At 51.9% G+C, this 27,524-nt stretch overlaps 1 protein-coding gene across 1 annotated transcript; it reads left to right on the top strand.

Moving 5' to 3' along the window:
• The first annotated feature begins 793 nt into the window (after positions 1 to 793).
• LOC116796324 (heparan sulfate glucosamine 3-O-sulfotransferase 3B1-like) lies at positions 794 to 27,524 on the top strand. The gene is made up of 2 exons (XM_032706852.1): positions 794 to 1,299; positions 26,462 to 27,524. Exons 1-2 carry the CDS (start codon positions 875 to 877, stop codon positions 27,078 to 27,080), a joined length of 1,044 nt encoding a protein of 347 aa, XP_032562743.1. The 5' UTR covers positions 794 to 874; the 3' UTR covers positions 27,081 to 27,524.

Genomic DNA, 27,524 nt, shown 5'->3' with positions numbered 1-27,524 from the left:
GAAAAAGCAATTCATCAAAAGAGGGGGTAAAACGCTGAATCACAGAATAGTTTGGGTTGGGAGGGACCTCAAATGCCATCAGCTGCAATCTCTTGCCGTGGGCAGGGACACCTTCAACTAAACCAGGTTACTCCGTGCCCTTTCCAGCCTGGCTCTGAAAACATCCAGGGCATCCACAGCTTCTCTGGGCAATGTTCGAGCACCTCATTGTAAAAATTTCTTCCTGATACCTATTCTGCCCTCTGTCAGTTTAAAAATGTCATCCCTTGTCTCTGCCAAGAAGTTTTCCCCCACCTTCCTTATAACCCCCTTTTAGGTGCTGAAAGACGGCAACAGGGTCTCCCCGGCGACCTTATTATCCCAGCATATTGGGAAGAAGGAGGTGGAAAAAGTGACTGAGTTGCCTCCAGCACCGTGACGCCCCAGCTGGCGATTCCCTGCAGCCCTGGGGGGACAGAGAGCGGGGAATGTAAATGTACAGCGCACAGCCCTCGGCGGGATTCACCCCGTGCGGACCCAGCGGCAGCTCCGGGACGGAGCGACCGAACCGCCCCGACGGTGCGATCCCTCCCCGCGCCACCAACCAATGAGTTCCTCCCTCCTCCTGCCTCTCCCCTCCCCGTCTCATTATGCACCGGCGTGTGTCTGTGATAGGCTGCGGGCTCCGCCCGTCCCCGCTGCCGTGTCCCTCCCCGGCGCTGCCTTTGCTGCGCTGCCGGCGGCGGGAGCGGCGCTGGGCGGGCGGCAGCGCCGGGCACACGGCGAGGGACCGATGGGGCCGTGCTGAGCCCCCGCGGGTGCCCATGAGGCGCCGGGCAGAGCCGAGCCGAGCCGGCCGGGCTCCAGCCATGCATCCCGGCGCGCCCGCGGGCACATGGGGCAGCGCCTGAACCGCTGCCTCGATGTCCCCGTCGCGCTGCCGCCGCTGAGGCGGAGGCTGCTGCTGCTCTTCATCATGCTCTTCCTCTGGCTCTACATGTTCTACTCGTGCGCCGGCTCCTGCGCCGGGCTGGTTGCCCGCGGCTCTCCCGCGCCGCCCCGCGCCGCCCCGCCGGGGGAGCCGGGCGAGGAGAGCAGCCTGGAGGAGCAGCGGGTAGCGCCCGACGCCGCCAGCCCCATCTCCAGCTTCTTCAACGGCTCCGGCACCAAGCGGCTGCCGCAGGCCATCATCATCGGCGTCAAGAAAGGGGGGACGCGGGCGCTGCTGGAGTTCCTGCGGGTGCACCCCGACGTGCGCGCCGTGGGCGCAGAGCCCCACTTCTTCGACCGCAACTACGAGCGGGGACTCGCCTGGTACAGGTACGGGACGGGGGTGCGGGGGGTCCCCTTGTCCCTCCCCGGCCGCCCCGGTGCGGGAGTGCGGGCTCCGGAGCAGCTCGGGGAGCGCCCGGGGCCGAGTCCTCTCAATGTCCACCCCCCCGAAAATAACAACCCCTCAAAAATATAATCAACCCAGCGCGCAGCTTGCGCTCCCCGTTAGCCCAGGCGGCGGCGGGCTTGAAGCGAGCCAAACCGTGTTTGATTCTCATATGAAGGTTAAATATCAATTTAATATTCTTAAACGCTCTTATTCCGCCGTGCTTCCAGGGCTTTGCTGGAGCCGTTCTTTTTCCTCCAGCTCGTGGTGTTGCTGAGGGATGAGTGGTGTGTCCCCCGCGCCGGCACGGGCCGGAGGGCGACCGCAGATTTGGGGAGCGTTGACCCGTTTGTGTGTTTTTTTTTTTTTTTTATCCGTTGGGGTGGAGGTTGACCTATTTGGGTTTTTTTTGGTTTTTGTTGTTTCGGTTGTTTGGTTTTTTTAACCGGTTTGGAGGGCATTGACACGCTTGGGGATTTTTGTAAGGGTTTTTGACCCGTCCCAGGAGCGCAGCCGCAGCCGGGACTGGCAGGCGGCAGCTCCGCGTTCCAGATAAAACTTCCTCGCTCCCTCCCCGCTCTCCATCCCCGTTAACTTTCTCCTACCCCGCAATCATCTCTGGATCGATCGCCCGGGGTCGCGATCGCCCGCCCGGCGCGGGGAGCTGCGGCTGCGGGGGGGAACGGGCGCGTCGGGGACGGGCTGAACCCTTTGGACTGGGAGAAAATTATAAATTCCTGGCTCGCATCCTGCAAGGATGGATGCCATTCCAAGCGGTTTCGCGAGGAGCAGCCCCGTGCGGGGTGTCCGTGTGCCGGTGGGCTCGGCGGAGCGGGAGGCGCTGGGTGCGGAGCAGAAGCGCTGTCGGACACCGAGCGCGGGGCGAGCCGCGTCTCGGTGCCTTTTCATCCCCTTTCCGATTGAAGTTCCTTTATCAGGAATATTTTGAATATGTCTTTCTACTGAGTGTTTACAGGAATGCTAAAGGAGCAGAGATGGAAACTTTGAAGCCAGATGAGAGCTGTGAAGTTGCGAAGTGTAACCTCTTTGTAGTCTTGAAACTCCCACCCGGCAAGTCCGATTAGCTTTATGTCTCTTTTTTCAATGTTGCCATCCCTCAGCAGTTAGTGAAATGAGTGCAGGATAAGATCTGGCGAGGAGGAAGTCATTTTTGAAAGCTGTTTTCGTTTTAGGAAATTCTGTCAGTTTGGTGGAGGATGCAGCGTGTCGTCCCACAGCGACTCAGATGAAACCTTTATAAATCCAGTTGGGTTTTAAAAAGTAATAATCTCGCGTTTTGAAGGAGAACTTGCATATAACAGACCAGAAGACCTGTCAGGATTTATTAGCAAAATAGTGTTGTACGTGTTGAACTCTGTTTTTAATTAGGCACCTAAATTAGACCATAAAATGGTTGATTAATCTTTTACAAGTAAGAGGTGGAAGGGGAGAAGGAGAGAATAATGCTTATGATCACGTTCATCTGTTATCCCAGAGGCAGTGGGCAAAAGTCAATATTTAAAGGATACACATTATTTTTAAATTTGGACAACAGGTATCAAAGTTGTGTTTAACTTCTTTACGTTTCCTCCTCTCAGCTGCTGAATTTTAAGCAGAGTGGGCCCTATCCCTGCAAACACATTGTGGTTTCTCGATAGTATTTTTGCTGGTTTAGCTGAAATACAGCAAATCTTGGGATCTAAATGATGATATTCCCAAGCAGCCAGTGCAAGTGATGCTGAAAGTCTTGAAATCACTGGAGTGTGATTCACCCCGAGGATGGGAGCGTGTCTGGCTGTCTGTGGGACAGGGACCAGGGTCGATTAGGGGGGACTAAACAATGCAAAATACATGGAGGAGGATGAAAACAACAGACAAGTTGTTACATATTCTGCATTATTTCTAACTCAATTAGAATTAGATGCAGAAGTTTGTTCCTATAAATTTTGGCATTTAAAAATCCGTTCCTGTCTAGTAGTAACTCCAAACTCCCACTGACTTCAGCAAATCTTGGCTTCTCAGCCCTCCTCAAGAGCACGCTTATTTCTCCCCAGCCCTAAGAAGGCTTTTATTTATTATCTTAATGCCAATAAGGGGATGTGTTTGTATTTTCTTGTTGATGGCCCAATAAAATCATATTAAAGGTGCCATAGAAGTTCAGTGGTGCCAGTGTCACACAGTGAGCTGGGCAAGCCTCGCCTCTGTTTTTCAGATACTTTTGCACAAATCAACTGAACTTTGGAACTGGGGGAGTTACTGTGTCCTCAGCACCCTGTGTGTTCAGTGTAAATCCAATTGCCTGCCTTTGAAATTATAAAGATTTTTGACCAATTTTTGACCCCCATCTCATTAAAAGTGTATTTTAGTCAACTGGCTAAATTTGATCATATCCATTAGGAGATTTTGTTTGCTTATTTAAGTTGTTCCTGCCATCCAAAATCTGCTTTTTCAGATTCCCAAGATGCATAAGGCATCACAAATTTGCTTGTTTAGCTTATTTTTGGGAATATTTGCAATTAATCATGTTTGTGTTAACCACTGATCTCTGTCTCAAGTTTTCATCTATAGAAAATAACTTCTGAAGGCGGGAACGCAAAGTTTTGCCTTGCTCCATTTTCTGTCAAGTGAAATGAAATCTGTTGGTTTGTTTCCTTTGTGTGGAAGGCAAAACAGCATCAAGTGGTGCTGACCACCATTCCTGAAAAGCAGAGGGAAAAGAGGGGAAAAATTACATTGTTTTTTTCAATAGTGAGACAACTAAAATTTAGTGAAAATAACTTCTGTCCGCACGTTGCGGGGTTTGCACCCAGTAATGTTTTAACTGCCTCAAGTGAAAATATGCACCATGACAGAGGAGAAACGGGATCCAGCTACTATTGCAAATAAATTTTAAGCAGCGCCTGGAATTTTTGGATAGTAGAGAAGTTCCCTCTTTGGAGCAGTAAGGAATTCTGAGCTGTGTGTCTGACTGCCCGGCCGAGCAGCCTGTGGGGATGTCGTTGTTCTCTTTTGGGTTTACCGTAGGGCTTGGTGGGGGAGAAAAAATACTTCTTGCAAGCCTAGAAAATCAATTGTTGAATTTCTTTTATTGTTTTCTTTAATTGATTCAACAGTGATGCATTTTGAAACGTCCTTGGGACTTGAAAGCCTGTTGTCCTGTAACTAACGTAAGAAAAAGAGATCGTGTCACTAGTGTTACACGTTTGGGGTTTTTCCTTTTTTTATTATTATTTTCAGCCCAGTGGGCTGTAATACCCAGTCTCTCCTGCCTTGGGCTGGGCGTTCCCAGCCCTACTCACCATCACTGATTTATATTTTGAGTCTGTAGCTCTCTGCTGGAACCCCTGAGCCGTGGCTGTGCCGGCTGTAACCACGACACCACGGCTAGACCGAGCTCCTCTGCCACTAGCAGTGCAGCAAGGAGACCTCTTTTCCTTTTTCCTTCTTTTTTTTTTTTTCCGTGGAAAATTCTTAAAGTGCTGGTGCTTTGTCTTCCCGCTCTTGCTAAGTTGCCTTAGTTCATTTTCCTTAGTGAGACTGGGTGGTTTGGGTCAGCAGGATCAGGCCCCGAGGTCTGGTGGTGTGCGACAAACTGCTTCAAACGTGCCTTTCTCAGACTTCCAAATCACCTAAATGACACTGGGGACCTTAATGTGCAAAGAGCTGCTTCACAGCATCTCCTGAATCAGCAGAAACTTCCTCATTTTTTTATTTTTTATTTTTCCCTGGGAGCCTCCCTTTTTTCCCTAAGGAGAGTTTAGGGGTGCGAGCTCCTGCTTGCAACGGGCCAGGCCGTGAGCAAGGGAAGAGTCAGGAAATGATGGTTAAAGTTGAGGGTGAAAGCCTTGCTGTGCTAAATCTTGAGCAAAGCAGGGTTTGGCCCTTGTGTTTGGTCATTCTCTATAATCTCAACTTTGGGGAGGGTTTAATCCCTGCTGTTTAATTGCCACTGTCACTTCGCTTCCCGGTGGGACACGGACCCGGAGCGTGGGCACAGCCGGGTGCTTACAAAACTCAACGTGTTGGTTTCCGCTGAGTGTCACAAGCTTAGCTGGCCCCAGGAAGTTTGGGAACAGCCCTGTTTCTCCCAACTGGACTTTGGGTGCAAATGACAGCATCTGAGCAAAGACCAGTTCCTTCAGTGCATTCCCATGAGCTGCGCTGGGCTGGAACGAGCGTGTCCTAAAGGACAGTTGCGTTCTCTGGGATGGTTTTGCTGAATAACTTTGCCTTTGAGATTTTTGTTTTCTTGACGTAAAAAAAAAAAAAAAAAAAAAAAAAAATCAACTACTGGCCTTGCACTGTGTTGTGCTTAAGCGAGTGGGGACTTTTAGTGGTCCCCTCCAAACCTACACAGGGCTCAGTGCCCCCTTGGCCATTGCAGCGGCTCCCCACGATGTGTCTCAACCGCTGGGCGACGCTGGGAAGAAAATGGCCCCAAAAAAGAAGGGCTGGGCTGCTGAAATCAGTCAGCAAGGCCCTTGTGTTTGCATGGGATCATTCCTTCAGATCTGAGGAGGGTTGAGCTGTTCAAACAGATGGCAAAGATTATTCGTGTTGCTGGGGTTTCAGTGCACTGCTCTGTTTCAAGCATGTTGCCCGATATGACGCACGTGACAAGTTCTTCCCAGCACGACGCTGGGGGGGGGGGACGACATTGTCTGCCCTGCTCGGGTTTCATGGCCTCACCTGTCGAGCTGCTGAACTTTTCAAAAGTTGCCCAAGCGTTGGGGGTGACGGATGCGGGTGGTGGATCTGCCTGGCTAATCGTGTTAGCCCTGTGCTCCTTGGCATGAAAACCATGGGAATGAAAACCCACGGGCTCAGCTCTGGGTTTGGGATTTATGATTTTTTTTTTTTTTTTTTCAAGTGGGCCATGGCAGATGTCTGTAACACACACCAAGCTATGGATATCTCAAGGCACTTCTAGTCAAGGCTTTGTTTTCAAAAGCATCCAGCAAGCCCCGGGTGTGGTGGCTATAAAAACCCTACCCAAAGCACCATTCTTTGGAGCTGTATTTCCAAGCTGCCTGATGATGGGATTGTCCTACCTTCAGGCCTCTCTCGCTGAGCTACTCTGTTCACTTGAGCCTGGGTTTGGGGCTATTAATCCATCCTAAGTAGAAGAAGTCTAATTTAGTGATCGTTCAGCGTGAGATTCGTGTCTCCCGGTGGTGTGACCATGGGTGACCAATGGGTTCAGGGGATAATGAATGGGCCAGGGCTGTGTGGGATGGGTAACATATGTGCTCAAAGAACAACAAATAGCAGGGCACATTGTTTCAGTGCTGTAATTAGGGGGTCAGGGGCTATCGGCTGCTACCTGTTGTCACCATGCGGTGTGTGAGGAGGGGCTGGAGCAGAGGCTTCTCCCTTGGTTTGTGTGAGATGACTAAGAGCTGTGCTGGGTCCTGACTTGCTGCTGATGACTGTACTGGGGCTTGCCCACGCCATGGCAATTCCAGGGCTTTCAGCAGCTCCCTGTGTGTTTAATTAGCTCAGAGAAGCACCGTGTGCTTTTTAAAGGCGCTCGGCCCAGCGGCAGCCAGAGGGCAAGAGAGTAAGTGGACCTTATCCCAGGTTTCTTAATGGAAACAAGGAGTCTTGTGATGAAACATATTGATTATCAGCAGGCTCAGAGGGAAGGGGGTGGGTAATTTGGGACAGGGTGGTATAACTTTGCCATCAGGAAGTTGCTCCCAGTCTGGAGGTGGCTGCAAGGTGCCCAGAGACAAGTCAGGAAGCGCATCACATCATGATGGGGGTCAGACAAGAGGCAGAAGTGGAATTCTCTCTGTCTTGAGCATCTCTCCACCTGGGGATGGTGAAGGCTCCTCAGCTGTGATGTGCAGTGGACCTTAGTTCATTCATAAAAGTGGTAGGAAGGAGACAACCCCCCCCCCCGGTGCCACGCTCTGAGGACTGAGGAGGAAAATGGACTCGGTGATGATTTAACACGTGGAGCTCTCGTACTGGGAGGTGAGGAGGGGCTTGTAGGAGCTGTGACCCACCTTGCTTGGCTGCCCAACCTTTCCTCCTGGCTCTGTGGCCACAGGAGTCGCTCAGAGAGGATTAGAAACTTGGGAGTTTGGGGCTTTAGATGATGTTGGTGAGAATGTTAGAGGAAAATAGGTGTACAAGTGCTGCTGGCAGAAGACCTCACACTGATTTCCAGTAAATGAATAATTCCATTTTTTAATTTTTTTTTTCTGTCAAAATATGTGAGCATGGCAGTGCCCTGCCACGTGGTGGCTGGGAGAACTTTATTTAGAGAAAAATAATGCCAGGTTCTGCTAAATGCTTTACATCTGTGTTAACCTCCTCGGGAACGCCCTGGAACTACCCTGCTTCAACAGCACTGCAGTTTTCTCCACTCCCTACAGAAAAGGGAGGGAGGAAGGACATCTCTGCAGAGGGATGCTGTGACTTAGCACTGGCATCAAGGGACTTGTGGCTCGATTTGGCAGCAGGTCTGACCCAGAATTTAATTTGCAGCCAGTCTGGGGTGCAGGGCCACGTGTGGCTCATCCTGCCCTCGATGTGGCTTGTACAGAGTCACCCACAGAGCCTGGCTTTGCTAAACTGTGCTGGGGGCAGGGGGGTGGCCCTCCCCTCATCCTGGCCTTCTTGTGAGTCTTGTGCTGCTAAAATTCCTTAAGCCAGAGCTGTTGTCTGGCCAGTCCTCTCTGCTGGTGCTGCTGGGGATTTCTGTGAATCCATCAAAGTGGCTGGTTTGTAATAAAAGTGAGCAGTTGTAACCTCTCCCTGGAGCTGGCACAGCCTTTCCCCTCCGGTGTGTGTTCCTGGCAGAGCAGCAGGCAGCTCTTCCAGAACAGAGTGGGAATTGTGCAAGGCCTTTCATTTTATATGCTGATGTATAACATTATAGGTGGATGTATGTATTTTATAGATCCTTCCTGAAGGTGAACTCAAGGCCAAATCCTGCACTGCCACAAGCATGGTGTGAGAGTACTGAATATGGCTGCAGTAAAAACACCAACTCCCTTTAAAAGACACACTTTTCACACAGAAACTTTTCTGTGATGAAAAGATGAGTCCTCAGCAGTGTGCAGTGGCAGAGAGAGAACCAGGTCCCCAAAAGTAGCCGTGTTTAATGCAGTTCAAAACTCTGCCAGGGGAAAGGCTTCAGGATCAGGCCCTCGGTGTGTATCCATGTGACTGTGAGTGCAGAAAGTGTCCCCACAGAAGCCAAAATCCATTACAATGATTAACGTCAATAAAGCAGCTTGACAAGCTTTATATTAAAGCCTTGAGCTCACAGTGTCTCTGAGCATGGAACACAAACTTGCCTTAAAATGTGAAAGTCTCTGAAGTGCAGGCGAGCGAAGAAAATCTTTAGAAATTTGTTGATCCGGTAATAGAAAAATTAAACGCGAGAAAAGCTTTGCTCTGGGGTTAAATTGCGTTTATATTTTTGATTCGGAGCAGGGTCCGGGGGCTGCAGCGCTGGCTGGGCTCGGTGGGGCTCGGAGATCCTCTCGTCACTAGGGGGAGGACGAAACCCCGGCGTTTTACTCACAGAGCGTTTTGCTGCTTCACTGAGCTATTAAATATTTGTTTAAAAACTGGCAAGGCCTGCAGCTTTGGCATGCCTTCGGTTTGTTTTTCTAAAGGTGCATCAGGCTCGGAGAGAAGGCAGGAGGTGTTGGAGTAAACAGGAGGTGTGTCCCAGCCCTCGATCCCGGAGTGGCTGCACATGGGTTGGACGCGGGGCTGGGAATGCTGTTACTGAACCTGAATTGCAGCGGGACCCCGTGACTCTGCTCTGCCCCGTCTCTCCGCATGTTGGAGAGAACGTGATGCCTCTCACAGAGGTGCTGAGCCTCTGCTCTGACCCCCTGCGCGCACCTCTGGTGCCACGGTCAGTGAATTGTGCCGGGTCAGAGCTGGTCCCCCAGTGCCGGGGCTTCTGCAAGAGGATTGGGACGGGGGAAGCTCACCGAGGTCTCACCTGGGACCAGCGCGGCAGTGGTGGGTGTCTGTGATCACCCCCGGGCACCTGCCCCGGCTTCTCCATGGCTGGACCGACCCAAGGGAGCAGCAAAGGGCAGCCCGAGCACTGTCCCTTCTCCAGGACACGCTCAGCAAAGCCCATCCCCTTCCTTTTCCCCAGCGCAGTGCACTGAACTTGCTGCAACTTAACACAAAGCTTGGAACTTCTTTCTTTTTCTTTTTTTTTTTTTCTTTTTAATTTCCCTCTTGAGCTGCCCTGGTAGCTGATGAGCCTTGGGCTGTCTGCATGGCATTTGCAAGAAAGCAGAGGGGAATAACTAATAGGGGGGATGTTGTGCAGGGAAGGAAGATATCAGCCTTGCCAGAGCAGAAGTGGAATAGCCGGTTAGGGTTTCAACGTGGGTTTGCTGCAAGCCGAGAGGGGCCGGGAGCTGCTGTCTGCTCCGAGGGCTGGTAATTACAGGCTGGCGCTGCCCGGACAGCCGGACGAGCGGGAGGAGCCGCGGGTGTCTGGGCACACACCGGCGCCTTGGCCGCCTGCCCCGCCGGCACCGCCACCGCTGCGCCCCCAGAGATGCTCCCAAGGTCGCCCTGCTAAATGCAGTGTAATAATTAATTAAGCTATGTATAAACACAAGGCTCACGTGGTCCTAAAAGCAGATTAGGAGCGCCGGAGTTTCCTCTTCTGCGCCTTCCTCCCCGCGAGTCTTCCTCTTGCCGGGCTCCTCCGCGGGGGAGCCCCGCAGTTGTCGCGGGCTTGGCTGTCCCAGCAGGGCTCACCAGTTGGGATAAGCAGCTGCACAGCCGGGGCTGAGCCCAGAAATGATGGGGGCAGAGCAGTGGCTGCTCGATGGATTCCCCTCGCCCGGTTCGCCCGTCAAACCCCCTCCTCTCGCTGGTGGGGGAGGGCAGGACACGTGCGAAGCCTCTGCCCTCCCAGCCCGGATCGCTCCGTCATTTCTCTCTGCCGTGGTGCCTGATGCTGGGAATAATCCAATGCTGGGAATAATCCAGTGCTGGGAATAATCCAACGCTGGGAATAGCTGCTGGGATTTGCCTTCAGCAACAGGCGTTCCAAAGCTCCTGTTGCTTTCAGACTCGGTACAGCAAGAGCTGAGCTGCCCGGTTTGTTCCCCACCACTGTGATGGGGAAACTTCAGTGAGGGGTTCAGAACCTCCCCAAAAGCACATTTGTGGGGGGTTTGCAGCATGGAGGTGGAAGAATAAGCTGGGCTGGGTTTCCTGGAAGAGCTACAGCAACTGAAAGTTTGTAATGAGGCTTGAAACTAAAGCCAAACCAACCTTGCGACTCCTGGGGAGTTGAGATTTGTACAGGATCAAAAATTATGCCTTTTTTTTTTAATTGTCTCTTGCATCCATCTGAAACTGGTCAAAACTCGCTCCAAACCCCATAAGTAAACATTTAGGCATAATATTTATTTAAAAACTGGGTTAATTTCAATGTAGCTGGAGAAACAGCTTGGGGAAAGTTAAAAATCACATTTCTTAATCAAGCATAGGTGATAATGTGCTGTTGAGGCTGTTGGAGAAGAGCAGAGCAGCTTCCAGCACTTCCAGATCGGCCCAAGTTTTGTAGTAGGGGCACATGCATGCCATGAACCCATCAGCAAAGTCTGACCCTTGGCTTTGCACAGGGAAAATCCTTGGAAAACAGAGCAGATCCCACATCCGTCTCCGGGAGCTGTGGGGGAGTGAGCATCAGTACTGCCCACACTTGCTCTGGGGCCACTCCTGCTGCTTCCCAGACCTTCTTCTCGTGCACATCCAGTTGACTGAGGGCCACCACTGGGGATGGGGACTGGTGGAGACGGTGCCCAGGGTGACAGGCTCCGGGGGAGGTAATGCAGGTTGTCCATCTCCAGCATCCCTACCTCTCCAAGGCAGAGCTGGCTGGTCTCACTCTCCAAACCTCAGGCTGGATCTACGTCCAGGGGATGGAGGCAGAGAGAAAAGACTTTGTGAGGGCTCACAATGGGGCCCCCAGTGGGTTCAGCCCGGGTCGGAGGGGGCTGGGCTGTCCCTTTGGGAACCCAAGGGTGCAGAGATCAAAGGTGGGGGTGAGTCAATTACAATCCACGTTTGGTTCATCCATATGTTTGGGTATTTGAAAGGCTTCTATGGTCACCCATTTTATATCTCTTATGCCCATTGATTTGTTAATCTGACACTTGGTTTCATCTGAATAACAATAGCTGTCATTCAGAGCCCTCAGTGTTCAGGGAAAAGTCATTTCACTTGGGTTGTGCTCCAAGGCCTTGGCAGCCCGGCCCACTGTGCTCTTTACGTAGAAGGGCTTGAAGGACTTGGGGATAATTCAGCCCCATCGCAGGCTCTGGAAGGAAATCAGCTCTTGGTGGAAGCAGGGTGGGATGCTGAAGGTTGGTGATGGGTTTTGACATGTGTAGCTTTGCTCCATAAGGTGCTTCCTGGTTGTCACCAGTGGACCTGCAGTGTATGGGGTGTGAGGAGGTGGGCAGGGTTACACACAGAGACAAGCCAAGCAGTCAGGAGTGGGAAGCAGGCACGGAGAGCTGTCAGATACTGGCTGAGTGCTCTGGACTAGATCAAATCATTGGTATGGCCAAGTGAAGTCTCTAATTATGTGAATACCTTTTTAATGAGCAGCAGTGCTTTGCATCTGTTGTACTTGCAGCAGAGCATCTCCACCAGCTGAGCCTGCTCTTTAAAGAGCTCCTGACTGTGTTTCGTGGACTGTTTGTGACCACGTCATGATCCCACGTAATGACTGGGGCAGGAAGGGAGTCTGCAGACAGACCTGCTCCTTCTTGTTTCCCTAATTGGTGCCTGTCTCCCTCTCTTGCTGGGAATTTCTCTCCTTCCCAAGCCTGGTTGGGTTCCTTCTGCTCTACCCTGAGTCCTGCAGCGTCACTGGGGACCCATCTTGAGGTGTGGTGGCACCACAAACCTGCAGCTTGATTGCCTCAATGGGCACGATGTTTTTTTAATCCTGGAACTTAATTTTGTGTCTTCGATGTCCAGTGTGAGGTGTAAAAAGGAGAGGAGAGAATCAGGATGTTCATCCTGGCCTGACTGGAGATGTTGAGTTAAAAATCCTATCCTGGACAAATATGTTACTGCTCTGTTTACCATGGAGAGATCTTAATTTCCAGTGCCACTCCTTCATGAGTGCAAATCACAAATCCATTAACAAATGAGTTGAGGTGACAATCCCATTTGTGTTCAAATGCATTTAGGGATCAGCACTGAGAGGATCACCGGTGTATTAATTTGCCAGGCCTTTTGTTCCAGGGGGTGGCAAATATAGCTCATCCCAAGGGGGGTCACACTGACTGGGACAGTGTCCAGATTACTGATGGTTTGGGATGGGGTTGGTGCCACCCCTCCCTTCTGGGAAGGAAGTGGGAGATTTTAAGGAGTTAAATGGGTGGCTCAGCTGGGAATAAAATCCTAAACCAATTTTAAAGTCTTGACCCACTTGATGGGATGCTGGGGGTGATGAGCAGCTGGTGAGTACAGGACATGCTTGGTTCCTTGGGCACCATCCTGTGCAGCTGGTCCTGGGTTTGTTCTTCACTGGTCACTGGGAAGGTGACCCATCCTCTGACAGTGAGAGGGGACATCCCCTTCCCTTTACAGCAGCTGAGGAGGAGCCTCAGTGCTGTGTGGTCTCGTGGCTGGTTCGGGTGTTGCTGAAGAGGCAGGTGGAGTCGTGCAGCTGAGGTTTGGCAGCGCTTGGCCTGTCTTAGGAACACGGATTCAGGACCAGAAAGGGCAGAAAAAATTATAACTTTCTTTTTCCATGGTGCAAATGGAAAGCTGGAGACTTTCTGAGCTGATGTCTCAAAGGTCTCTGCTGTTCAGGCGGTGCTGGATGCCCAGAGGATCCCTTTAGGTGTAGAAGGTGGATTCCTGGAGATCCTACACAGCTTTTCTTGAGGACCTGTAGATGTAAATATGTCTCAAGGTTTGTGTCAAGCCTGCCCTGGCCCTGCCACCCTGTGAGCTGCCTTTCCATATGCTGTGGAGGAGCTGGTGGGCTCTGGTTCAGACTTCACATGGAAGATGCTCGAGGGGTTCTCAGTGCCCAGAGGAAAGTGCTGCTGGGTCAATAAAGTCCCTGCTCCCCTCCCTGCATTGTTATGCCCATGGTGAGGAAGAGGAGCAGAAGCACAGCTGTCACCAGTCCCTTTTGGGGGTCTAGACAGTAGTTTAAGCCCTCCTTTGTCATGTCTTACCCCAAGGGCAGGTGAATCACTGGGAATGCTCCCCCTGCATTGATTATGATCCAAGGGGTGCAAGCTGGGGTGTCACTCAGAGCAGAAAGAGGCTCTGGGGCTTATCAGGAGGCTTTTGCAGAGCAGGAAGGCTGGGCTTGATTAGCAGAAATGTGTGTCAAGGTGGCAAACAAAGTCCTCCCTGTGCAAAGGCTGGGCCACTCGTGCGGGTGTTTAACAAAGGGAGGCATTATCAGCGTGACTCGTTACCTGCCCGTGCAGGCACAGGATTAGGGCATTTGTTTGGTGTGGGAAAAACACAAAAGACCTCTCAGCAGGGCTGTGATTTATGGATGTGGCATTAGGGGAACGTGGGCCTGCCCGTGTCTCGCTGGGTCGGTTTTGTTTGGTGCCTGTTGACTTGTGCAGCATTTCTGGGGGGTTGGCTCTTTGCTTTCTGGGTTGGGTTTTATTTTCCCCCCAGCAGAATTGGAGCAGGTGAAATGTGGTGGCTTGGCAGTGCCCCAGGGAAGAGGGAGAGCCTGGGAAGGGACACTGAAGTTCATCTCCTTGTAGTGCTGTCCTGGGTGGAAATTTGTTAGGAGGTCCTGAGTGTTCAGCTGTGGTGGACCAGGGTTGGCCTCCAACATCCAGCTGCTCTTGGTGGCTGGAGAGAGGCTGCTACCATGGTCACTGCATGAAACCTCACCAGCAAGTTAATTTGTAAGTATATGCCATAAAAATCTATATGCATATATGGACCCCCACCCCAGGATGGCTCCAGCTAGGGGTTGACCTCTGTAAAAATCCCAGTTGAAACTGGGAAGCTTCCTTATTGCAGCTTCCTTATGGCTACAGAAACACTGGGAGGGTGCACAGCTGCCTTGCAGACAACTTGGGGTGCATGAAGGGACCATCTCCCCTGCATTGGCTACACCAGATGTGCCCTTTGGGTCCAAACTGAGGTGTGTTCTACTCACTGGGCTCCCCAGCACCAGCACAGGCATAAGGAGTTGCTGGAGAAGGGTCTTGAAGAGCAGGTACTGCAGGGATGAGGCAGGTGGGATAGCATCCCATGGGCCACCCGGGTCAGGAACAACTCCTGGTGTCCCAGCCAGGGGCAGGAGCCCCGGGAGCCCCAGTGTGACAGGCCATGAGCCAGGAGGATGCTTTGCTCCATGTGCAGGGATGGGTGATTTGGCTCTTTGGCTCTTGGTTTGGGCATCTAATTCTTGAAACACCTGGTTCTTCTGGGACAAGAGAAGGAAGCCAACAGGCTGTACCCTGGCTGCAGTGCCAGCTCTGTGCACCCCAGCTTCTGCCTGCCCAGATCCCAGATCCCCACATTCCTGGGGTTTAACCTGACAGAGATGGCTCCCTTTGCTGCAAGGAAACATTTTCCCAAGACCTACGAGCAGGAGAGGTGTCTTAAAGACCAGAGAGGAGCAGTGCCTGGGGGGCTTAACATCTTTGAGAGGATTAGTGCCCTTGCTGCAATTAAGAGAGCAAATTGGTGGGTGTGGGAGGCGTTTGGGGCTACAGCCTCAGTGCTGGGATGGCTGAACACGCTGCCAGCACTGGCTGGTGCTGCTGCTGCTACCAGATGGTTGTGCCTGAGCCTTGGTGGCAGGGCAGGGGCCAGAGGGAAGAGGCTGCAGTGGGCACTGGTGCCACTTGGACATGGCTGAGCAGTTACTGCGTGGCAGGAGAGCTGACAGCAAGTGCTGGGCTTTGGTGAGGAGCTGTGGGAAGAGCCCAGTTGTTCTCCTGATGGAGTTGAAGCCAAACCCCTGAGATCAGGGTATTAGTCCCACATTCCACAGTCCGTTCACCTGGGTAGCATGGATGTGTTTTGGGTGTCCCACCAGCTATGGTTTCTTTATCTGCTTTTAAGCCTCTTCCAAGCCAGGCCAAGGCTCAGGCCTACTCTGAGATAGCAAAAGCCTTGCAAGGGCTGCATTTTGGGGTTTACCCTTTTTATTTATTTCCACAGTTAAGCCAATAATTCCAGACCTCGACTCTTTGCTTTGCTGAGTTTTTTTCTGGGCAGGGACATTCTGTGCCTGCTAAGCCAGTCCAAGCTCAGCAAATACTGGTTCCAGCTTCCCAGGAGGGCAGGGTTGGTGCTACCCAAGTAAAGCTGAGTTCAGGAATTCACACTTCTGGTGCAAGGATGTGTTAAACCAGTGCTGTCCAAGAGGCTTTGAGAGCAGAGCTTTGTCTTGCAATGAATCCGTAAGTGGATCTATCAAACCTTTGTGTAGTAGGAGTTTAGTACATGTAATTTTAACTGTAGGTAGGAGTGTACTACATGTAATTTTAACTGTAGGCTATAAATTTTGGAGGGAGGAGAAGTTGCTGGTCTTTCTGGTCCTGATAGAGTAAGAGGCAGAGGCAGTCCAGAGAATTTATTTTTTCCCCAGGAGTGAGTTGTGAGCACTGAAATCTCTGCAGATGCCTAAAATTCTTCCTCTTTCCTCCCTTTCAGGCTGTTGTCTGTTTAATTTATTAGGAAAAATGTTTCTACTGCTTTGCAATAAGCTCTTGGACACCGTGACAGTAATCCTGGCTTCTTCCAGTCCTGCGTGGGCACGACTCTGGAGTGGCTGCTGAGCTACCAGGGCAAGCAGAGCCGAGCTCCTGCTCCTGCTGGAGGTGGTGGGGACTCACACTGGTGGCCTCCAGGTGCCAGAAGAGAGGGAAGAGGATTACACTGGTGCAACTGGGGCTCTCCTGCAGGGATAAATTCCAGTTAAACACTCCGGCGGGGTGTAGGGAGAGGTGACATGGAACAGGAATCAAACACACAGCTTGGGGCAGACAGCTGGCGCTGCGATCTGCTGAGAAAGGGTCTTTAGTCCCAGTTTACCAGTTAGCTCAGTCATGTTTCCTGCTGAGTTTAGGGGTTCTCCCCCTCCGCTTAAATCATGAGTTCCACAGAACTGCCCCCCCCCCCGCCCCGTTCTGCTTTTAAACAAAACCAGTCTTTTTGTTCCTTTTTGGGGGGGAAATGGAGACAGATTAGAGTAATCTCACATGACTGGAGCGATGGGCAGCGCAGCCCGGGGCCGCTGGGCGATATTCTAAAGAACTCACCCCGAAACGGCAATTAGCTTTTAATTGCGGCTCGGCTGCCGGCCCCGCGCCCGCGGGAGCAGCACCGGCCGCTCTTTGTGGGCCGGAGCAGCACCGGGGGGGACCCACGGCCATGAAAGGGGACCGGGGGTGACCGGCAGGAATAAGATGCTCATTTCAGCCCCACCCCCTTGGTGCGCTCAAAAGCTCTGATTTTCAGAGCAAAGCACTATTGAAGCGTCGGGACAATGGAGCCCAAATCCTGCGGGGGGAAGGGAGGTGCTGGCAATTGCATCTTTTGTTGCTTTTCCTTCTTTCCCTGCCTACGGCCTCCCCCATCCCACCCCTCCAAGAAATCCACATAGATGCTCGCTAGATGATAATGCAATCACTTTCTCGGGACCTTGCTAATAGGATTATAATTATTACTGGAGATGAACTGGAGTGAATAGAATATTTACCACTTCATCTTAAATTATTGTAAATCCCTCCAAAGCAGCCCTTTGATATGTAAAGTGCTGCCCCTCTTCCCCCCCAGTGAAGATAATTATTTAGTGGAAGTTCAGAGCTTTTAAGTACGATGGGGAGCAGAAAGAGGCTTCGGTGTTTACATAAAGAGAAGAGGAGGGCCTGTGTAATGAACTGCTGAAGTTGATGAATATCGTGCCTGGCTCCTGCAAAGGAGGAGGGAAAGTTCTTGCTTAGCACTTGTAACATCTTGGGCTGATGTTGGGGGAAGAGGGGACAAAGTAATTGGAAATATGGCCCATCCTAGCCCATAGAAAGCCCCACATCTCTGCAGTCCATGCTCAGTCGGTGCACGAGTCCACCAGGTGACAGTGGCAGCATTTTGGGTTTGTTCTTCAGGGCTGGAGGAATTCCTGTTTGAGGAATGACCAAAATAGCCTGGGAGTCCTCAGCCTGGCAAAGAGAAGTCCAGGGTGAAGCTGTGATACTCTACAGACTCAGAGCTAGGCTGGAGATGAAGGTGGGGGTGGACTGGTGTGATGGTGCAAGATCTTTGCATAGTTTAAGGGCAGGGGCTGGGGTGGGCTGTGCACGTGGAGGGTCCGCGTGGGGTCAGGGGGAGTCACAGGATGGTTTGGGTTGGAAGGGACATCAAAGACCATCCAGTTCCAACCCCCTGCCATGAGCAGGGATGCCACCCACTAGATCAGGTTGCTCAGGGCCCCATCCAACCTGGCCTTATCGAGACACAGCACGTCCACCTGGACAAGGGGTTGGAAGAGTGACTGACTGAAGATTATTGGGTGGGCAAAGTGCATCAGGCACAGGAAAGCCCCTGAGCTGATTTTGGATGGAGGCTGGGAGAACAGTAGGGGATGGGGTGTGTCCTTGTTCTTACTCTGCCCTTGACCTCCTATGGCCAGGGCTGGAGACCCCCAGGCCACTGGAGGAGGGGTCTGCATCCTCCCAGGGTTTCAGGTTGGTCCCAGCCCCTTGAGCCTTTCCCCCCAGAGGCTGCCCCACATGGAGCATCAGCTCTAGGGTGGGAAGGGAGGTTGCTCCAATCAGCCACCTCCAAGGCCACCTTCATGCTTTTGTATCCTTTGCCAAGGGACAGGTATGTCCCAGGAATGATGGCCACACCACCCAGCAGCCTCCATGGAGTCTTTGTGCCTCTTGGGCCTCTTTATTTTGCTCACTGTTGAATGCACAAGCCCTGTCCTGTGCAGACAAGACTCCCATCAGCTATTTCTGCTGATCTAAGTTGTTCCTGCCCTATGGGCTGCACTATATGATGCACCGTATATGGCATTTGGATGCAGAAGGCAGCAGCCCTGCAAGGGATAACATGTCATTATCTTGGTTATGAGTCTGTGCTTCTAATTAACCCACTTAGTCCCATCAGCTGGGGGAGGCATTTGGGTGAAAGATGGGTTTGGGCTGGCACAGGGTGGGAGGCAGCCTTGGCAGCAGAGGCTGGTTCAGCTCATCACACCCACTGCTGTTCCCACAGGCACAAACCCTCCAGGTTTTGTGCATGGATCAGGCCCTGCTTTGTCCAGGTGGGTGCTCAGATGCTGCTGCAAACCCTCTGCTCAGCTCTGGCTGGACCAGCTCTGCTGCAGCCTGGAGAGGGTCAAACCTCTGTGGTGGCTCCGAGGTCTGATTTGAACGCAGAGACTTTTGGGGAGCTGGAGAAATCCTTCTATTAAAAAAAAATGAACCCAAAAAAGCCCCCGCCCCCTGGTGATTGGAGCAGTGTGTTGCCCCCTCCTCGAGGCTCTGCCGGCTTTGATTTGCTGGGGCTGTTTAGTGCCGGCTCTGCCGCCGGGGTGGGGCCCAAAGGGCCATCTGCCGGTGTCCTGCCTCTCCCTGCTCCCCCTGCCTTTGATGGGGCTTTTTATCCGCATCAAAGGAACTCGGATCAGCCTCCACAGCCCGGCCAGAGCCTGTTCCTGTGGCCTGTGTGGTGATGCCACCCGTGGCCACCAGCTCTTTGGTGCCTTCACACCCCATCACCCTCCTCTCCCTCCTTTAATCCCCTGAACAGGTGAAGGGCACCTGGCAGCTCCGGGGGTAGGGGGCAAGGAGCGGGAGAAGAACATTCATTTCAGGCCCACATATTTTTTTTTTTCTCCTTTCCCTCCTCCTTCACCCACCCCTTCCTCACCCCCAAAGTTCATTAATTCCCATCATCTGGTTTGTGTAAGCGTCGTGGCGAGGGTTCCACGGAGCTGGATTGGGTTACACCCATTTCAAAAAGGCCGAGCCCGGTTCCCAGCCGTTCCCTTTTATTGTTGTATAATTTGCCAACCCAAACAACAGGCTCCTGCTCGAGACAAAGGCACACATGTTGCTCTTACCACTGGCCATAAAAAAGAGGAGAGGCTGCCTGCTACTGTACAGGTCTGTGGTGCAACAACAGCCCAAGCCAGGGAGGATTTTGGTAAGAAAAATGTGATGTAGCAAATAACAAACCAGCAAGCACTCCCACGCCAAAGAGGAATTTGCTGTTGCCTCTTCCCCCTGTTTCTTCCTCTTCCTCCACCTCCTTCATTCTCCCATCCCCTTTCTGCCACGAGAAAGCGGAATCAAAGCCAAGAGGGTAATTTTGAAGCCAGTTGACCTTGATGCAGGTGGCAGGTTCTGTGATGCAATTAAAATGCTTTATTACTTTAACAGTCTTTCCCCGGGCTTGTCAGATGCCTGCTTTTAAGGAATATTGCTGGGATTTGATGATTTTGTGATCAGCCTTGCCATGATGAGGGGTTGGGATGGAACTAATGTGGTGGCCTCAGGGCTGAGCTGGTGATGCTCTGAGTTTTTACTTCCCAGAACATTGCAGAGCTCCTGCTTGCTGCCAGGTGCCCCTACAGGGCTACAAGTGTGTGGTTTTAATCCAGCCCTTGGCTGCTCTTTTCACCACTGTCCATTTTTCCTGCTTTCTGACAGCAAAACTCTGCCTCAGAAACTGGGACCGACTGGGTATTGCCTGGGCAGAGTGAGTGGGCTGGGAGGCAAAGCTGCCAGAAGTGCCACTCCCATGGAGACACCCCTGGGTGTCTACAGCTCTTTTTCAAGGTGCTGGAGTCAGCTCACTTGACCTAAATTTATTTATTGGGATGGGGGAGGAGAGGAAGAGGCAGAGAAGCAGTGGGAATTAGAGTGAGTACTGGCTGTGCAGGGTGGGAGTGGCAGTCAAACCCTCCTCAGAAGTGAGTTTGACTTAAGGCAGCAGGTGGACTGTGGTTTGAAATGAGCCCTTTGGCTTTGGTGGGATCCTGAGTGGAGCAAAGCTGAGCAGGACCATGCTGGGATGGAGCAGGGAACCAAACTGTCCCCAGGAATAGGGCAGTAATGTGGGAGGGGATGAAGCTTTAACCTGCTTCATCTTCTGCAGTTAGTCCCTCTAGAGCTGTTCCAAGCTGGTATCCGTGGGCTTGTTTGCTTTCTAGCCTGCAAATTAAAAATGCAGCAAAAATCTTACATTTATCACATGCACCAAATTGTACCACTTTTGGGATTGTTCTGGTTCTGGCTCTACCTGAGCTTGGTGTCACCTTTCAAACCCTCTGACAGGATTCTGGAGGCTAAAAATCTGTTTCCCCCCAGGAAAGAAGAACTTTTATATTTATCTTTTGTATTTCTATTCACCTTCTCACCACAACCTTTCAACCTAATTTATGTGGTTTCTAGGACAGCCCTTTGGGAGGATTTGGGGTGAGAAACAGTCAGGTTGCCAAAACTCACTTTTCTGGGAAGAAATCACTTTTTGAGACACCAATCAGGAATTTGGGCAGAAACTGGCCAGAAATAGGTTGGGTGCTCTGTGTGTGCAGTGCTGGGCTGCAAAGCAGATGGTTCTGGATTGCAGACCTGAACTTGTTTGATGTCCAAAACAGTTTGACTTCATATTTCTCCCATTTCCCCTATTTTTATTGCTTCTAGGGAACAGCTATGGGGGGAAAGTCTAGGAATTCTGCACCAAAGGCAGTTCTTGCTGTATCTGGTGGCAGAGCTGCTGCAGGGACTGCTGTGAGCACTCCCCAGTCTGCACCTTGTAGCTGCATCCAGGTGCTGTGGCATTTTATCCCCCTTGCTTTTACAATACCCTGTACACTCCTCCAGGAGAGTTTTGTCACCCTTGCAGAGGGAAACTGAGGGGTTGAGCACGTGGGGTGGAGGGGTTTGAGGCTGGAGGGTGCCACTGCTGCAGCACAGGGCGCCCTGATTTCAGCACAGTGGGACTCAACTCTTGAACGTGCTGGAGCCTGAGGAACAGCCCCAAAAGTGATGCTGGGTGGCTCCAGGTGCTGGGTAGGATTATATCCAGCATGAAGCCCTCCCCAGGAAGGCAAACTCATCTGAGTGAGCTGTGTCTGGGCTGGGCAGCCTGATGCTGACCCCTGTGTGGGCAGATGGACGGGGGTGGGAGTCTCTGCAGCCCCCCAGGGCTCCAGCAGACCCCGGAGGGGTTTATCCCAGCAGGTGTTTGCCATGGCAGGAGGTGCGTGGGGGGACCAACAGACATCCCCAGGGATAAATCCACCACTGCTGTGCCCTGCCCTGCGCTCTGGTCTGTCCTACCTGTGGCAAATAACCAGCAACAGGTTGTGGGGGTCCCCTGGCCCCCCCTGCCCCTCCCTGAGACGTGGCAGCAGATTAGCCCCGAGCCCCTCTGCACAGACAAAAGCTGCCACAAAGGGCATTAGGCTTCAGGATTGGATTACTGTGGGGCCACCTGTCATCCCCACTTTGTAAATTTATCTCGCTCCATGCCCGGTTTTCACACTGGAGAAGTTTGCACTTTAAAAACCTGTCCCATAAAATCCCCCGCCCGGTGCCTGTCCAAGCAGCAGCCTGGCTGTGTTTGTCTGAGCATCCCTTCTTATTCCAGGCTTCAGAGCTGTGTGGGGCTGGGGATTAGGGCTGTTTGAATGAAGAGAGCCTTTATTACATTAGTCTAAGTGGTTAATAGGTAAAGTAGGCCAATCCATCTTTAGACTAAGCCTATCACTTCGCCTACGGAGGGTGCAGGCTCCGCGGAGGAGATATTCATTAAAGGAAAAGCTTTTCCTCTGTCCCTCTTGACATGTTAATAGCTCAGGGTTAGGGGCTCTGCTCTCTGCCTGTGCAGAATTCATAGCTGTGCAAAATTCCTGGCTGTGCTCACACAGCAACTCCCTCCCCTCGCTGGGACCCCCGGCAGCTCTGCCCGAGTCAGCAGCACTGAGCCCCACCAGTGCTTTGCTGGCTGGGCTGGGTGAGGAATAAAAGATGCTGGAAGCTTGTTCCTCATCCTCACTTCCCCCTTCCATGCTCAGCAGCAGATGCCTCATCCCTTCCCAGGAAGGGAAGGAAGGTGAGGGTTGAGATGATGGGTAGAGGCAATGCTTCAGTGCTGGGACTCTCTGCTGTGGGATGTTCTCAAGGCCAGGAGTATTCATGGGTTTGAAAGGATTAGACAGTTCATAGTCACTATGAAATGAGATGATTTGGATGCAGATGCTGGCTCCAGAGGTCTTTGAACTGCAGGTTGCCAGAAGGCAGGAGGATAACAAGGCAGGAGGGATTGCTTGCCAAGCTTTTCATGCCATCTTTATTTTCCACTACGAGTTTCCTCTACAATGTCTTCATCCAGCCCTGTCCTGACTGGGGCTCAGCTGAGCTCCCTGTTTCCCACAGCCTGACTCCCCTTCTCCTGTCCCTTTGCTCTCCCATAAGGGCAGCAGTGGTGGCTGCACCTCTGCCATTCTTTCCTCGCACCAAAGAGTGCTGGCAGGAGCTGCCCAGGTCTCCACTGTGCCTGTGAAGCCTCCATGGGAGTGGAAGGCTCCATGGGAATTGAAGCCTCCATAGGAATGAAAGGCTCCCCATCTGTCACGAGCTGCCCCGGGGCTGAGCTGTGCACACACCGCTGAGCTGAACGTGGGTTTGTGCTGAACCCCACTCCCTTTGCCCAAGGAGCTGCATCCTGCCAGGACATTGTGGCTTCTGACCATTACAGCTCCTCTTTCCCCTCCCTTTGCAGCAGCTGTGGTTTAGTGTGGCCCTTGCTGCCGTGGAGCCCCAGGAGCAGGGAGCTCATCCTCCTTCCGCCAACACGTATGTCCAGCATGTTGGAGCTATGCTGGGCCAAGCTGCTGTTCTCCAGTTGTGGTTTGAATGGGAACAAGCACTTCTTGGTGACTTTTCCACCACTGTGAGTTCAGAGCAGCCAAAGTACCAGTTCCTCCTGTCCCCGAGGCTCTGTTGTCTCTGGCTGCCAGCGTGACGGATGGAGCCTCCGCGGGAGCTTATGGAAACCATGGGAAAGCTCCTCACAGCTGACATGCCCATGCAATAAAACTTTGCTTTCCTGGATGTGATGCTGTCAGAGGTTCAAACCACATCCGTGGGCCACAATTTTTGGCTTCACTTGCAGCTGTCTCGCTTTCAGGGAGCCACTTTTCAAATAAGGCAGCGTCTGAGACGATCTTGAGGATCTTGGTTTTGGGCTATGCCTGCCACCTGTGTGGGTACAATGAAGGGAGGGCAGGAACAAGGGCCTGAGGGCTGGGTTTGGTGGTTCCAGGTCTTCTTCTTGGGTTGAAAGCTCCATTCCTACCTCTGCTCATCTCAACCTGTGCTGGCCAACCTGAGGGCAGCAGCAGCATCAATGTGCTTTGTCCTGCTTCTCCTGCTGCAATGGGTCACCAGCAAGATGTTCTGCAGACACCAAGGATTCAGATCCTCTCCCAAGATAACAATCTGGTGGGTCTAGACCTGCACAGAGCTGAGTGCTTTCAGTCACAGTTGAGGTGTGGTTTCAGGAGATGACAGCTCTGCAAAGGGACTGACACCAGGCCAGTGGATGCCTGTTAAGTAAAGAGTTTCTCCCTGCTTTTTCCCACTTACACAGTGCTCTCCTCTGTGTTTGTTGAAATGCTAATTAGGAACCTGTGTTTCCCAACTGGATCAACTGACTTGGCACTGCATTCCCAGCAATTTCCTCCCGTTTCACGGCCCAGCCCTACCCCGTGCCTTTCTTGTGTAAGGAAGGGAAAACAAGCCTTGCATCATTCCCAGTACGTGGATATATACTGACTGTAGTAACCCTGGAGGAGAAGTCAGTGCCAAGGTGCAGGACCCCATACAACCAGCAATCTGATGGACCTGACCTGAAGCCAAAGGGCTCCAGTGCAACACAGCCATCCTGAGGATGTCTGGGGAACCGTTCTCCGCTCCAGGCAGGTCCCAGACCATTAAGGACTTCATGGGTTGAAACCAACCTCTTAAATCAAGCTGGAAAGCAGTTGGTGGCCAGTGCAGGATGTAGAACTCGGGTTTAATGTGGCCATAAAAGGAGACACCACTTAATGAGCAAATGTTGAAATCCACATCAACCCACGGCAGCTTTAGGAGTTGCCCTGAGCGTTATTGACTGGCCCAGCTCTGTGACGGCATCGCGGGGTTGCAGAGTTGGCCAGAAAGGCAAAGGATTAGTCAGAGTTTTATTTTGGTTACTGTTTTTTTGGCACATGCTGGCTCCTGACTTCCAGAAGCTGTCACGTCCCAGGTGTCTGGTAGACCAGCGTGATTTTTATCTGCATGTGAAACTCCGCTTGCGCGGACTTGAAATCCCGGCCCTCGGGGTTGCCACAACCCCTGGGCATGGCTGGAGGTTTGCACGAGCTGGCATCCTCTTCCTCCACAGGCCACCTTGTCCATCACCGCTTCTCCCAACGTCCTGTGCAGACCTGGCACAGGGACCATCTCCCACCACTTGGAGAAGGGGTTTTTTGGGCATCCCCGAGGCACAGCTCACCTGCGGGGTGAGGGTGCAGCCAGTGGGTGCCCCTTGCCAGTAAACACACTGCCCAAAGGTGATGCCAGAAGCTGATGAGGCAAAACACCAGGTACAGTTGTGAGCTCACCAGGAGTTGCATAAACAGCTACTGACCAGCTTTCGTGGGCATGAGATGATTTTTTGATGCAATCAGACCTCTCATTCCTGGTTTCCCTGTGTTTTGGCCTCAGAACAGATTGGTCAGGCTTTTTTCCCTTGAGCTCTTAATCAGGGCAACCATTGGCTTTAGCACAAATTATCAGTGGCTTTTTTAATTGCAGGAACCCTGGTGATCTTTGCTGTGGAAGCATAAAAGCAGTGAGGGAGGAGGTGGCTGTGGGGGAACAGCCTCTGTAAGGTGTTGTAAAGCTGAGGGAAGCTCAGCTTGGGACTTGCAGATCACACGCTGGCTGGTTATTTCTCTGTGCTGGGTGGATGCTTTGAAAACTTAATCAAGTTTTATAGCTTTAATTTCGTGCCTGACTCCCCTCTTGCCTTTTCTTTTCAACTGTCTTGCAACCCAGAGCAAATGAGTCCCGTTGGGTTATAAAAGGAATGAATTGGCAAACGGTGTGAAATATTTCAGCTTGCCTAGTGAAGGATAGGAAAAAATGACTCTCCCTGCTTTGTGCCACTTCCATCAATTCTGCAAGCTCTCCAGTGCTTCCCCACATGGTTAATTAGAAATAACCAGGGAAGAAGGTGGAATTGCTGGAAGCTTCAGGTATGACAGGTACTTTGTGAGGGTACGTCCTGCCCATGAGCTGAGGTTGTGTTCTCCATGGTTGTATCCTGTATCCTGACCTGCTGTAGCCTGTGGGGCAGTGCTGGGGAGGGATTGTCCTTGTTGGGTGCTTGACTGGGATGTGCTAAAGATGCCACCACCAGCAGCTCCTGATTCTCCTTTTACTTCATGTGAGGGAACAAATCTGTGCATCAATAGGGAATAGTAAAGCAGTGGGTAAAGCTGGGTGCAAGAGGACCCCTGTGGTTGGTGAGGTCCTGCTGTTGATAAGCCTGGGACAAATTGCTCCCTCTTGCCTGAATTTGGAAAAGTTTTGCATTTGGGATGCTGAGGGAAAGTGAGGTGGACGAGCTCCGATGAGCTCCTGCTTTTCCGCTAAACCATCCTCTCGTTCCTACGGGGAAATGAGCTCTGGGTTGGGGCTTGAGGGCTCTGTGGTTCTGCCATGAGCCAGAAAAGCCACCTGGTGCAGCTCAGGACTCATCCTGACCGCTCTGGAGCTGGTGTGGTACGTGTAGCCACACTCCAGGTGCAGTGTAGCCCAGCTAATCCACTCATGGATAACTGGGAGATTACTCAGCTGGATTTCTAATACAGTGGCCTTTAATAATAATCCCCCCCTAGTCCCTAAATCAATGGAAAATGGATTTGTCTGTACAAACCAAATGGCCTGTGAAGGCATGTTTTGCAGAAGCATTCTCGTGTGTACCTATGTGTGAACATACCTAGAAATGCCTATGGAGGTTTTTTCCCTGTTCCCTGCCCTTCTGACCCACGTCCTCGTGTTTTGCTGGCAGGGACCTGATGCCCAGGACGCTGGAGGGGCAGATCACCATGGAGAAGACCCCCAGCTACTTCGTCACCAAGGAGGCCCCAGCCCGCATCTCCTCCATGTCCAAGGGCACGAAGCTCATCGTGGTGGTGCGGGACCCCGTGACCAGAGCCATCTCGGACTACACCCAGACGCTCTCCAAGAAGCCCGACATCCCCACCTTTGAGAGCCTGACCTTCAAAAACAGGACTACGGGCCTGATCGACACCTCGTGGAGCGCCATCCAGATTGGCATCTACGCCAAGCACCTGGAGAACTGGCTCCTCTACTTCCCCATCGGGCAGATCCTCTTCGTCAGCGGGGAGAGGCTGATCAGCGACCCCGCGGGGGAGCTGGGCAGGGTCCAGGACTTTCTGGGCCTCAAGAGGATCATCACCGACAAACACTTCTACTTCAACAAAACCAAGGGGTTCCCGTGCCTGAAGAAGGCGGAAGGCAGCAGCAAACCCCACTGCCTGGGGAAGACCAAAGGCAGGACCCACCCCGACATCGACCAGGAGGTGGTGCAGAGGCTGCGGGACTTCTACCGGCCCTTCAACATGAAGTTCTACCAGATGACGGGGCAGGACTTTGGCTGGGACTGAGCCTGGCGTGGGAAAGACCCCCTTGTAATTCCTTGCCCGGCACGGTTTGCTTATATAAAGAGATATATATGTATGTAAAATGTACAGAAATCTATTTTATAATAATTTATTTTTAATTCCTAAGCAATTAATTCACTAAGCTGCCTAACCGCACTGGCTAGAACGGTAGCCCGTAACCTGTTTAACATTCCACGGTGTTTAATTCTAATCTTTCTATATTTTCCTTTTTTTTTTTTTGGTTTTTTTTTTTTTTTTTTTCTCCCCTCTTCTGTTTTCTCCTCTTTTTGGTTTGGTTTGTAACAGACAGTGCTTCCACTTTTCCTAAACAAAATTTGTATTTAAAAAAAGAAAAAAAAAATCAAAAAAAAGGGAGGGGAGGGAGGGAAAGCACAGGTTTATTTTTGTTACGGGTATCTGGCCTTTATAAAACACTTGCTTTCCCTA

Source organism: Chiroxiphia lanceolata, chromosome 19 (assembly GCF_009829145.1).
Source record: "Chiroxiphia lanceolata isolate bChiLan1 chromosome 19, bChiLan1.pri, whole genome shotgun sequence".
NCBI lineage: Eukaryota > Metazoa > Chordata > Aves > Passeriformes > Pipridae > Chiroxiphia > Chiroxiphia lanceolata.
This window is presented reverse-complemented; position numbering and strand designations above follow the sequence as displayed.